Source organism: Helianthus annuus, chromosome 2 (assembly GCF_002127325.2).
Source record: "Helianthus annuus cultivar XRQ/B chromosome 2, HanXRQr2.0-SUNRISE, whole genome shotgun sequence".
NCBI classification, from domain to species: domain Eukaryota; kingdom Viridiplantae; phylum Streptophyta; class Magnoliopsida; order Asterales; family Asteraceae; genus Helianthus; species Helianthus annuus.
This window is the reverse complement of record NC_035434.2, coordinates 53859347-53872664: the sequence shown is the minus strand read 5'-3', so window position 1 is coordinate 53872664 and position 13318 is coordinate 53859347. Positions and strand designations below refer to the sequence as shown.

The following is a 13318-nucleotide window of genomic DNA, read 5'->3' as shown; positions in this document are numbered from 1 at the left end:
CACAACTAGTACAAGCTATGCGGATTATGCGACGATCAAAATAATCGCGGGTGCACATGGGATTATAGTGATAGGCGCATGAGAACCATAGAGTGTACTACTGTGTATGGTAAGACACGGAACGTAACATGACACCGAATGCGAAACAGACGTAGCATGGTTAAAACATGGTGGATATGTAACTGGTACTTTGATAGTACAGGAAACATCGAGTTTGACGGAGTTTTGGTCCTGATATGATTGGTTCGGTGATAAGAAATGAGCAGAAGATGGAAACGACACCGAACAATCACTTATATTCTGGTTTCTATTGATATTCCAACGTTACAACACCATGAAATCAGTTGGACATCATTTCCCCTTAGGGACCAAAGCTTATCCAACACAAGACCCAATCCCCATATATATAGGCCTCATGGATTCGTACGAATCTGCACAAGGTGCCTTCATACGAATCCACCTGGCCTTGCATCACAATTACGAACCCACTATGTCGCCCGTTCGTATGAAGGGAATCCCTTCGTACGAATGGGCTTATACATCACAAAACCTTGATTCGTAACGACTTTCACTCTAATCTATACAATATTCAACACACGCTCTATCTAGTTGTTCGCATAGTGGCAGACATACAAAATATGCACCAACAGATTCCCCTTAGCTGTCATTGTCGAATCGTCACGTTGAAAACCTTGAGTTGTGTTTGAATATTTTGCAATTTCTCATATTCTGCAACTTCAATCAGTCATCTTGAAATCTTCTTTAGATTCCCCCTTGATTGATGATCCGGGTTTGCTTTTGACAGTGTCTGAACAAATTCCCCCTGAAATGAATCTTCAGGTCTTTGTTGCACTATTCACGACTCCTCCTCTGATTTGCTAAACTGCAACCTTCACGAACAATCACCAAATTGAAACTAATCAATGAAGCAATCTCTGTTTCAGCTTTAGGCACATCCAAGTTCAATTTTTGATATGACATTTAAGCACCACGATCTTGCATTCCGCTTGCTCGATCTAAGTATTGTACAAAAACTCAACAGACAATTGATAGAAACTTCAAACACCCCACTCGTTAACTTCAAATCCGTGATTCCTCCTGAAATCCTGTTTTCGTGATCACTTTTAAGCACCTTCAAGAATGATAGATCCGTTTAAACGATAATCTCCACAATCAGCAAATCTTCATCGGATAATGAATCATCTGGTAACGTATACTGATCTTCAAAGCATTTGTCCACAATCAGATTCACCCTCTCGTACAATCTAGATCTTGGAAGCTATCATACATAATTAGATTCACATTCCCGAACAATTCTGAAGTCAGAACCACCCGAATACTGTTGCAATGTCACGAATTTCAAAAATGTCAGAATTTCAACATATGACATTGAAATTTTTATTCCCCCTCATTTATGCAAATTCTGACGTCTTCTCACTAAATTCCCCCTCAAATCGAGCAATTCAGTCTTTTGTCATCTCTGAAAAACTTGACTATACTGATAATATGACAATTTCTGTCCCGATCGTCAGTTTTTCATCTATGCGGATTTAACAGTTTTGGCCCATAAATAGTCAGAGACCCCGAATGATAAACATTAGGCACCAGTTTCATGACTACTCCACTAATCTTCACAATCTGTGATCATCTGTATGCTAAAGACCAGGAAGAATTGACAATGATATATCAAGTGTCCCCTTCGTATGAAGCTACAAACGCTCCCTTCGTACGAAGCCGTGATAATATGATAGTTAAGCTCCATAGCCACAGTCGTACGAACCCATGAAAAAATTGACACTTATGCACCTATGCCTCTTCGTACGAATCCAGATGTGCCCCTTCGTACGAATCCAGGAGTGGATTCGTACCAGGATATATGACAGTTCATTACCTCCCTTCGTACGAAGCTGTGCATTCGTACGAAGCTAAGCTGATGTCATCAAGAACACTTTCGAACACAAATTTCGCTCCAGAATCTTTAATACTTTGAATTTGGTGATGAAACTTCATAGGATTGTGTGAAAATCAATTTCAAACAGAACGATGTCTTCAATTTCGAATTTCATCCGTGAATTGACTTTCAGTTTGATGTTTTTCTGATATTTTACGCCAAAACTCACTACGCAACCAAAATCTATGAGCGTAGGGGATTCAACCAATTGTTAGATCGATTGAATCGGTACCGTAGCTCTGATACCACTTGATAGTCCAGGAAACGTCGAGTTTGACAGAGCTTTGGTCCCGATATGATCGGTTCGGTGATAAGAAATGAGTAGAAGATAGAAACGACACCGAACAATCACTTATAATCTAGTTTCTATTGATATTCCAACGTTACGCACCACGAGACCAGTTGGACAACATTTCCCCTTAGGGACCAAAAGATTGTCCAGCACAAGACCCAAGCCCTAGATATATAGGCCTCATGGCTTCGTACGAATCTGCACAAGGTGCCTTCGTACGAATCGGCCTGGTCTTGCATAACAATTACGAACCCACTATGTCGCCCGTTCGTATGAAGGGGCTCCCTTCGTACGAATGGGCTTATACATCACAAAACCTTGATTCATAACGATTTTCACTCTAATCTATACAATATTCAACACACGCTCTATCTAGCTATTTGTACAATGGCAGACATACAAAATATGCACAAACATACTTCCTATATATTAGTATTTTCACCATGTTACCAAACTTTCGTAAAACGTGCCATGAGAAATTCGGTGTTCTGCAAACTATATTTAGACCTAATATACAAACTTTAACAACTCACAAACACATTGCTAGCACACAATATCCGATTATCCGTGAGAGACCACCATTCTTAACGCTTCGTATTCGTTTGTAGCCAATACACATAACATTCCTATCCTTGCATTCCTTTACTAGATCGTTCGTCCACTCTCATACCTCCATTATTCTCCTTTATTCTTTGTCTTATATACAAACCTCGTTTACAAACAACCGGTTTAAACATCCAACCCATAAATACCTCTTTTAAAACTATTTTCCATCCTTTATTTATGTGCAAATATACTTGATTATCCATTACCTCCAAACCCATTTTATTTAAAATACCTAACTTCCTCGTTCCTCATAGATAAACAATTTCCTACAAACATGTGATTTATTAATTCTTTGAAACCAATGAAACTTTCCTCACCACCTACAGTGCGGCCACACTTTTCACCAAAATACATACCGTGTTATATGAGAGTTCTTAGGTATCATATATTAAAATACCTCTTCGTTAAGTTATTCAAACTTGTTTAAACTCACGTGTCTATATGCATGTTTTACTTATGCTTACTGCCTCAACTCATTTTAGTCAAACAAACTACTTTTACAAAACCTATCCTTTCATCCTTCAAAATTATATACTTTTCAAAACGTTTCAAAACATCCAAGTCTCGATTTTAGACAATCATTCCTTTAGCCAAAATGCCTTTCAAAGTCTTCCTCTTGAATAAATTTCAGGACGAAATTTCCTAAAGGAGGGGGAGACTGTAATGCCCTGCTTTTCCGTACCTTCCTTGATTAGAAAGATTTTCTTGTATTTCTATTTTTGGAAATCTTTTATTCCTTGTAATCGTATTTCCGTTGTATCATTGTAAAATCCGAGACTTTGATCATAATTTCATACAAATCATACTTTACTTACTCATACATGATTATACGTTGGAATTCATTATACATGTGACACCTTATTCGTAGTTCTTGTAAACGTGTGTTAAACTTTCGAATACATATCATACATAAACCACTTGTACATTTTCACTCATGATTACGCGTCATTAATCATTTACGATACTTATCCATGCTTCATATACTTATATGTATGCTTGAAGTTATGTTTATATACTTAGAATTATATTATAACATACCTTGCACCATTAAAACATGCCAAACATAAACTATAGGGACAAAAGTTGCCAAAAAATCAACAAAATCCTTCAGCCAAAGTGGCTCGGGCCCGCGACCGACCCACCTCTAGGCTGTCACGCCCCGCCAGAGAGTGGAATCTGCAGTTTGTTGCTGGCAGCTCGTGTATTGGCCAATTTTGTGTTAGTTTAAGTTGTGTTTCTTGCATTTAAAACACCCAAACTAATCCTAATCCTCCCCAATAAAACCCAACTCATTCCCACACTTTTCCACTTTGCAAACACATCAAACTCACTCTCAAAACACTTTAAACCAGCTGGAAATTCAGATTCAAGGCAGAAACATCTAAGTTGCAAAAGTGAGTTCATACTCACATTTCTTCTATCATTCTTCACTTCTTCTTCCTCAACAAAGTATGGAACACCTCTAAGAGTGTTTCCACAGGTTCTCCATGGAAAACCAAGGTGGAACATCACCATTTTTGAGGTCCCACTTTCTGTTTTGGAAGAAAACTTTATAAAACATTCTTTAAACTTGTGTTTTTCTTCAATAAACCTATGTTCTTATGCTTCTAATCAAGCCTATGATTAGTGAGCTTAAACAAGGTTGTTTCATACAAAATTGGAGATGTTTTATCACTCCAAACTTTCTGTTTTATAAGGGTTTTAACCCACAAGTGTTGTATCCACCAAGTTTGTTCTTGAAACAAGACTTGTGTTGGATGTGTCTGATTATTTGGAAGCCTTGGCTTCCTACCTTCAATCCACCACCTCACTTGATGATTTGTCCCTTGAGTAATTAGTTCATTTAATTTTCATTTTTATTGTATTCATGACCATCCTTGTTGTTCTTGTAACAACTTGTGCATTGGTGAATCTACGAAAGAGGTCTTAAAAGAAGGATTATCCTCCTACCTCCATGCATTATATGAAATCCTTGAAATACTTATTGGACTATAATTATACAATCCACTATATAGAATATATAAAACATATATAATATATATAATAACCGAACCCTTGATAATCAAATGATTATTCGTCAAGGTAGTAAGTTACATCATCTAAATACTTAGTTTCTCGTTACAATTCTAATTGTCATTTAAACCCATGAAATCATTCTAACCCATACGAGGTTTATAGTGTCCAAAACGAGTATTAGGTACTAGATGATTATTTTCTTGTATACTTACTTTCGTATATTTAAATTCCGAATCCTAATCCTCCGTTATTATCCGAATACGCACACACCTATGTTTCCTCGTGTAGAAGGACTCGGTGTTCCCCCTGCAAACCAACAACTCTTCATGGATTAACAAGTGGAAGCTTGCAAAACTGTGAGTACACTCGACCCGTTTACTTTTAAAACATTTTGGGTAGTAACATGTTAATATACAACACTCACAAATACACACTTAAACATGCTTTTATGCTCAATATGTATACATGCTACTTGTCATACTTAGTTTCATGCTAGATTCATACCTTGCTTCATGTCATTAACTTAGCTAGCCCGAACCTAACATATATATCGCTATAGGAGTAACACATCGCCTGTCGGGGTCTTGTTAAGTCTTTTATTCATAAACTAGTCTCGTTACTTTTGTGGCGAGGGACACTTAATTCTTGTGGACACTTGGGTTTGACATTTAGTATCGCATGCTAGTTTACCTTGTATACAACTACCATGTGGATTTGAGAAAATGCTTTTATACTTATACTATATTATTACAAACTTGTGTACTCGCCAATGCTTTTGTATTGAACCTTTGTTTTAAATATGTTACAGGTTGATGTTGATGCCATGATGAATCTAGTAGGGATGACCAGAAACATGCTCAAGATACTAGATTTGAATATGTTTTGTTATGTTATTGTTGTTGTATTTTGTCGTTTCCATGTTGTACTTGTACTTCTATCGTTGTATTGACAATTTATGTTTATTAATGAAAATCGGTTTTGAATTAATTATTGTCGCAAAATAGTGTTATGTTTGATAAGCAATCTATTTCGTCTCTCTCTGATGATTCCGCCATCGGTTGGGGTGTGACAGGGGGTATTGGATGTGATTAAAATACAACATATAAAGTATATCAAATACAACGTAAAAGCAACCATTTTTAGTACTAATGTTGGAAAAAGCTTGTGTTTTCGTTCCTTTCTAATTTTCAGGGTTAAAAGAGCATAAATGTGCAAAAGGAGCAAAAAAGACAACAAAAACCAACATAATTGCAAAGAAGGAGGAATTGTCGTAACTATTCAAGCCCCGATTCACGTCCAAACCACAAAATAGCACAAGCAGAAGACTTGACACTGGGCTGTGTCCACCAGACACGGGCCGTGTCCGAAGATGGATGTTGTGCAGAGGAAAAGACAATTGCAAAACACAAAACTGGCAGCCAACACGGGGTCGTGCTAAGCTAACACGGGGCGTGGTCAACTCAAAGATTTTCAGAATCTGCGATAGTACAGCAAGTATTTTTGCCACAGGTCGTGCCGTTGACACACAGGGTCATGTTAGTACAAGACCTGACAAGCAGTTAATAAGGAGAGATAGAGAGATGGCCACGGGGCCGTGTCAGGCAGGCACGGGCCATTGTGGAGCTTCTGATTTCAGCTATAAAAGAAATGCTTGGTTTCATTTCAAACAATCCCTTGGTAAACCACTTCTCTCTCACATGCCACCACTCCACCACCACTACAACACCATCATCCACCACCATCATCAATTTTCCATCTTTTAGAGTGTGTGTGTAGTCTCGGGATCCAAGATTGATAGTAAGAATCTTCGTCAAACAAAGGCCATGCTTGGCTAAATTCTTACATCACTTGGTGAAGACATATCTTTTCTGTATTTCTTTTATGATTTCCAATCTTTGGCAACTTTTTAATTGGGTGTGTATTAATGACTTTAATAATTAGTTTTTTATATTGAAGGCGAATTTATTCAACCATTCTTCATATGTCGTTTACTCACATATTCATGTTTTTACGGTCTATATAAAACATGTTAACTACTTGGAAGGGGGTTAGAAAGGTGGTTGGGTAATTCTATGTCTCGTTCAGTGTATAGATCATGCGAGAACCTGGTTCAAGTTTAATACCACTCCATGGATTGGCCGGGAATGACTAGCCCGACTAAGAATAAGAAACCGCTTGAACCCTTATTCATAAACTACTATTAAAACTTTAAACCAAGCCCACGAGTACTGTATCCCTGCTGACTCAGACCAACGGGTACATGAAAAATAAGTCGGATCCAAGTGATTCTTTGTTGTCTATCTGTTTTTATTTTATTTTATTTTCTGTTTTTATTAGTTTAAAAATCTTTTCTCAAAATTTGGTTCGATTGGACGTTGACGACAAGCCGCACTAAAAGCTCTTGTGTCATTGGACGACCTCGGTATCTTGCTATCACTATACTACGTCCGCGATGGGTGCAGTTGCCCTAGCGTGTGTGTAGAGTGATAGTAGAATATGGTGTTTTATAAATATAAAACTTGAAATAATCGTGTAAAAAGAGCTAAAAATATAACTAAAAATACACCCGCACGCACGTCAATACCGCAACGCCATCCCTGAATATTCCGCCACAACACGCGTTACATGAACTCGTTTATTACAAAATGTTTTTGTTTGGTGCTATGCAGTGAGATGAACATCCCTTTTGCGTGCTAATATTTTTCACCAACAGCTGGTTCGAATTCTGATTATGCTTACAAATCAATAAAATTTTAAAAAGTATATGTAATTAAAAAATGTATTCAAAATTTTCGAAAATTTTAAATATATTCATGCTCAAAGTAACATTTATCATCCTAAACATAATTCAACTTCAAAAATCAATCGACCCAACATGAAATAATCTTTAAAAATTTTCGTGAGAGCTGTGAGACAACACAATCACAGTCACACACACAAGGGCCACACTATAAAGGGTCAAAATGAAAATTCTCACTTTCGTATTCCAACTTGCATGCCCGATCCATAATCCTGACCGTTGATTTCGATTCATCTCAATCTCTTTGTCCCAACTTTTCAATAATATCCAACATGTTAAAAAGTCTCTTTTATGAAACTGTCAAGGAAACTCCCATGAGCCCTCATAGAAACTACAACCCTATCACCATTATAAATACAACCCTTAAACATAGAAAGGAAACACCAAGATTTCACCAAAACATACACACACAATGGAAAACAAGAAACGACTAACCACAAAGCGAAAGAGCTGCATGAAACACCCGAAACACGAGCAATCTCCTGGTGTTTGCTCGTTGTGCTTACGAGAAAGATTATCAAAGATATCGGGTTCTTCATCACAGACTGTCTCGAATGTTTGTTCGTCATCTTCATCGTCTTCTATCTCTTCCGTAACTTCTGTTTCTTCGTCTCGATGCTCGTCTAATGCCCCGTCTTGTGCAGCATCTCCCACGCATACTTATCGAAATCGAATGCATGATGTTGAAGGGAAAGGGTATCTTTCTTTATTGAGAAAGAGTAGATCAATGGCTTTTGTTAGCGAAAAGATTGTGGAAATTGATGGGGAGAAGAAGAAGAAGAAAGGAGATGGATTTTGGTCAAAATTGATGGGGTTAAAGAGAAGTAATATGCAGAAGAGATCAATGGAAGAGGGTTCTTCAAGACTCATGCATTCAAGAACTATGAGAGAAATGTTGACTACAAGAATTTGATTTGACTTCCTATATATTATTCTTTTAGTGGACAGAAAGAAACCTTTTAGGGTTATATTATTCTTTGATTTTATGTGTACATAAATATATTTGTTTACTTGAAGAAAATACGTTGGAAAAAAGAGTCAAAAATGTACAACTAAAAAGAAAGAAAAAATGACAATTTTCTAATATATCTTAATGTTTGGGCACACGTGTATTAATGTATGTATATGTGGCGGACTTAAGATTTTTTCTTGATGGTGTGAAAATTTTTTAAAGATTTCAAACCCCTAGCTATATAAAAAAAATCTGTTCATAGCAGGTCAGATCAGGTTAAGTCATATAAAACAAGTAAACACAAACAAAAAAATTTCATAGTGGGTCGAATCAGATCGGATCGGGTCCATTTCAATTTTCAAACAATCAAAACCTAATTCCTGACTTATTATCACATTAACAAACAAAAAAACATCAAAGTTCAAACCATCACTACTTCTATTTCTCTTAATCATTAAATAAAAGAACAAAAAAACTTATCTAAAACATACATTGGTCTTTAATTAGAAGAATTCAGCGAAAAAAAGTGGTTCAACCCCTTTCCTCTTGAGAAATCTCGGCATAACTTCTCTACTCATTGTTCCTTCCTAATCCTATCACATACAAAATAAACAATGATCTTCAAGTGTTCAAGCATAGCACATGTTCCTTAAAACATCAATAAAACATCAAAACAAATCGAATTACCTATTTAAGTTCAGTTTTTGAATTTCATCTTTTCAAACCCTATACTAGAATTATATAATCAATAAGAGATTAAGAAACAACAAACCCATCCTATAAAGACTAGAATAACTCAAAATTACCTCAAAACACATAAAAGTTTAAACTTTTTTAACCCATCCTAAAATCCTATTATCTCATGACTCTTGAACAAAATTGCATAAACATCAAAATAACAAAAAAAAAAAAAAAAAAAAAAAACAAAACAAACAAACAAAACATGTACCTGTCAGAGGCGGCCTGAATTAACCAGTTTACAGTCGGAATTTTGCAGTCGCCGGCCGGAATTATAATGTCGCCGGGCGCTGAAGTGAGGCAGATGGAGGGCGGGAGTCGCTGACAAGTGGCAGCGATTTGGGTTTTTTTTATTTTGTGGGCTGATTTTGTTTAATAAAATTAGTAGTTGGGTTGGCTTGAATGGGTATTAAGTTATTGGTCTTGATGGATTGAATTTAAGTTTTATTAAAGGGGTTAGTGGGCTAACTTGTTTACATAATTTGATCGGGTTTCAATCCGTGTTCACAATTTTTTTATATAAATTCCTGACATTTTTTCTAAGGGGTGCGGACGAAAATTTCTAAAGGGTGCCGTCGGAATTTTCCAAGAGGTGCGGACGAAAATTTCCAATTGGTGCGGTTGGCATTTTTCGCGAAAAATACCGCTATTTTTTTTTCAAGGGGTACGGCCGCTCACCCATCCCATAAGGTGGGTCCGCCCCTGGTATGTATATAAACAGGTAGGATTCACTCCTACACAAATAGGTATCAACTATGGAGTTTTACTAAGAAAAAAAAGATTAACTATTGATTCGCTACAAACATATATTCTGCTATGGTTTAGCTATGGATTTTCCATTGCAAAAAATATCAGCAAAATGCATAGAAATTTTTTGCTACGAACATATTTGTGACGATTTTCGTTGAAAAAAGATTTGTAGCAAGGTTCGTTGCAAAATTAAAAAAATAAATAATTAAAAAACAATTTAATAAAATTCGTAGCAAAATAATGCTATGGGCATATATTATAAGATAAAAAAATATATTACAATAATAAGAAAATAATGATTATTATAATAATGTAAAGAATCTATGAATTTTATTACTTACTTGCTTTATGCTTAACTGGTTGGTTGCTAATAAATCATTAGTGGCTTGTTTAAGAGTTGTAGAAGTCGTGTCTTTCACATGAACAATTCCGATTAAACTCTCTCTAACAGTCCCAAGTTTATCAACAAATCTAACAACTACAGCCATTTGCTCCTTCAAAGAAACATCACTATATTCATCTACCAACAACCCAAACACATCATCTTTAATTTCTGCACAAATGCTTTTTGTTATTTCCTTTGAAAAGCAATTAATAATCTCCTTTTGTATCTTTGGCGATGTCAATTTATTGTTCTTTTTTGCATTCTCTAATGTGTACTTTCCAATTTCCGGGTAGTTAGTACTAATCAAGTCTAACACCGAAAGAAACATACCTTGAGAATTAGATTCTTCCGACTCATCATGGCCACGAAAGGGTAAAGAGTTTTCTAAACAGAATCTAGCACTCATAACAGAACCAAGTAATCGATAATAATTTGCAATCATTTCTTCTTTAGTCAACTTCTTCATATTCTCATCCATAGATTGCTTTTGATTCATGAGATTGTGACATTTTTGTGCTGCCTTTAAATGATGACTATCAACATTCCCAACATGTTCCTTTAATGACCCCTTTTTACTCCAATCACAAAAGCCTTTAGAACTAGAAGACCATGTATCTCTTCCGCCTTGATTACCAACATCTTCTTTAAACAAGTAACAATATAAACAATATACTTTGTCTACTTTGATGTTATACTCTAACCAACTACAGTCATTAAACCAACTAACAACAAAACGTCTTTTTTTCCATAAAAGTCTCTAACGGAAAACTTATGACTATGAGGTTGAAATGCCCCTTTAACAAGATATGACCTTCTTAAGTCATCTATTTGATTTGGGTGATAACTAGCAATAGGTGGCCTATCATGTGGATCCGAAGGAAGATCATTCAAATCAATAATACCGCGTGTTGTTGGAATTGAAGTTGTAGGATTATCATTATCAACATTCGGACTTGCATCAACGTCATCATTTGCTTGGATATCATTATCAACATTCGGACTTGCATCAATGTCATCATTTGCTTGGATATCATTATCAACATTCGGACTTGAATCAACGTCAATATTCGGATGAGCTTTTTCATTCGGAATTGTATCATTATCATTAATTTCTTCGTATTTTCTTTTGAAAAAATTCCCAATTAAAGCTTGTTATTTTGGATTTTGGTTTCGTCATCACTTCAAAGAATTCAAACAATCAAACTAACAACCAATAATCAGCCAATAACAACAAGTAACAAGAATAAAACTAATAAAACTAACCAATAATCAGCTAATCTTCTGTTCGATATGATCATCTATTCGTCTGTGACTCTGTTCGATGACTCGATGTGCGGCTGCCAATTATCAATCAAAATCAAACTAACAAGTAACAACAGCATGTTCTATCAATGAAACTAACAAGTAATAGCAGCATGTTCGAACAATTATCAACCAAAATATATAAAAAAAAAATCAATCAATTATCAAACAAATAACAATGAAATAACAATCAAACCTGTATTATGTTTCTGTTGCTGCTGCCAAATGAAAATTCCGTATTTATTTCACTATTTCTGTTCGATTTCGATGAGTAGTACAACCCTGTTCAAACGTTGTGCTGCTGCTGCCAATCAAAACAATAAAACAGTCTTCGAAATCGAACCTGTTCGGCTGTTCTGTTCGTTCTTTGCTGTGTTCGACGTCTGACTATAGTAGTCAACGTTTGATATCCCTTAGTCTGATTAAACTGCCACACATTTGATTCAATCTTGGGCTATTATTTACTTATTTGGGCTTACCTAATGTGCTATTATTTAGTTAATTAGGCTTATTATCTAGTTTCTTATTGGATTTATTATTGGGTTGTATTCATCATCACCAACTAGGCTTATTATTAGTTTGTAAAAAAAATTTGAGGGGTCTTCGTACTTGTTCAGGGGTGTCCTATGTATAAAATCGAAAAAAAAATTACACTACTGGTAAAAGCTTGAGCCGTAGCCCGTGCTACGCCCGACACGAGGCCTGGTCTGCCCCTGTTCAGAGCTATGCAATTCAGTGGAAAGATAAAAAGGGTTACACCATTGGCTCTTGGAGCACCTCCAACAAGAGGTCCGGTGACTTGGTCCGCTCAACAAACCACCACCCAAGTAAACCTCCTTGTTGGCGGTGGTGGTCTAGTGAACAAACTGGTTTGGTTTGGAAGGAGTGGGAACCACCCACTTACAATAGTTTTTTTTAGTGTAAAAAGTGGGTAAAAGGGGGGGGGTGTGAGGTGGAGGTTTGGAATGATTTATTCTTGGATGAAAAAATAGGGTTCGGAGTGTTATTTGTTTGGAATGATGGGGCATGCTGACTAGGCGGTCTGTTGGATGGACCAGATTTAACCATTGTAAATGCTCTTAGTCCTTCCGTAGTCGAGCGTTTTCCGAAGCCATAACCCACCATAACGCCCCATGGCTTCGAATTATTCTTGCTCGTGATGGACATAATGCTTGGAACACATTTACCTCTCTCACACACACATATATACATACATCTATAACCCCACATTTTCATAAACCCCCACTACACACCTATGTAATATAACCCCCATATATCACTTTTTTGCCATTTATCACATAAGTCATAACCCCTCAAAATGGATTATGTGATGTTATCACTACACATGACCTTAGAAACATGACCCTAGAAGTATTTACATGTTTACAAAAATATACATGTAATTGGCCGATAATTACATGAAAACGTTTAAACCTTTAACAAACACCGGTTGCCTCACGAATGTCAAGCAATCACTTCATTTCAGTAATCTCGTTTAAATCAAAACCATTTGGGTAAATTACTGA

General features: G+C 36.2%; 2 protein-coding genes across 2 annotated transcripts; one reads left to right on the top strand and one right to left on the bottom strand.

Moving 5' to 3' along the window:
- The first annotated feature begins 7904 nt into the window (after nt 1–7904).
- On the top strand, nt 7905–8751 carry LOC110916980. The gene has a single exon (XM_022161617.2). The coding sequence runs from the start codon at nt 8078–8080 to the stop codon at nt 8576–8578; it is 501 nt and encodes a 166-aa protein (XP_022017309.1). The 5' UTR covers nt 7905–8077; the 3' UTR covers nt 8579–8751.
- A 1332-nt stretch (nt 8752–10083) lies between these two features.
- LOC110891792 lies at nt 10084–12927 on the bottom strand. The gene is made up of 4 exons (XM_022139355.1): nt 12858–12927; nt 11302–11566; nt 10447–11194; nt 10084–10089 (listed from the first exon to the last, which is right to left on the bottom strand). The coding sequence occupies exons 1-4, from the start codon at nt 12925–12927 to the stop codon at nt 10084–10086; spliced, it is 1089 nt and encodes a 362-aa protein (XP_021995047.1).
- Between the last annotated feature and the right edge of the window lie 391 nt (nt 12928–13318).

Excerpts from the sequence above, each read along its gene's own strand:
- LOC110916980 (XM_022161617.2), top strand. The coding sequence starts at position 8,078 with ATGGAAAACAAGAAACGACTAACCACAAAGCGAAAGAGCTGCATGAAA.
- LOC110891792 (XM_022139355.1), bottom strand. The coding sequence starts at position 12,927 with ATGGGGCGTTATGGTGGGTTATGGCTTCGGAAAACGCTCGACTACGGA. Across the intron at positions 11,567-12,857 it reads GACTAAGAGCATTTACAATG|CTCATCCGAATATTGACGTT; the intron begins GTTAAATCTGGT and ends CGAATGAAAAAG. Across the intron at positions 11,195-11,301 it reads CAAATAGATGACTTAAGAAG|TTGGTTAGAGTATAACATCA; the intron begins GTCATATCTTGT and ends TAATGACTGTAG.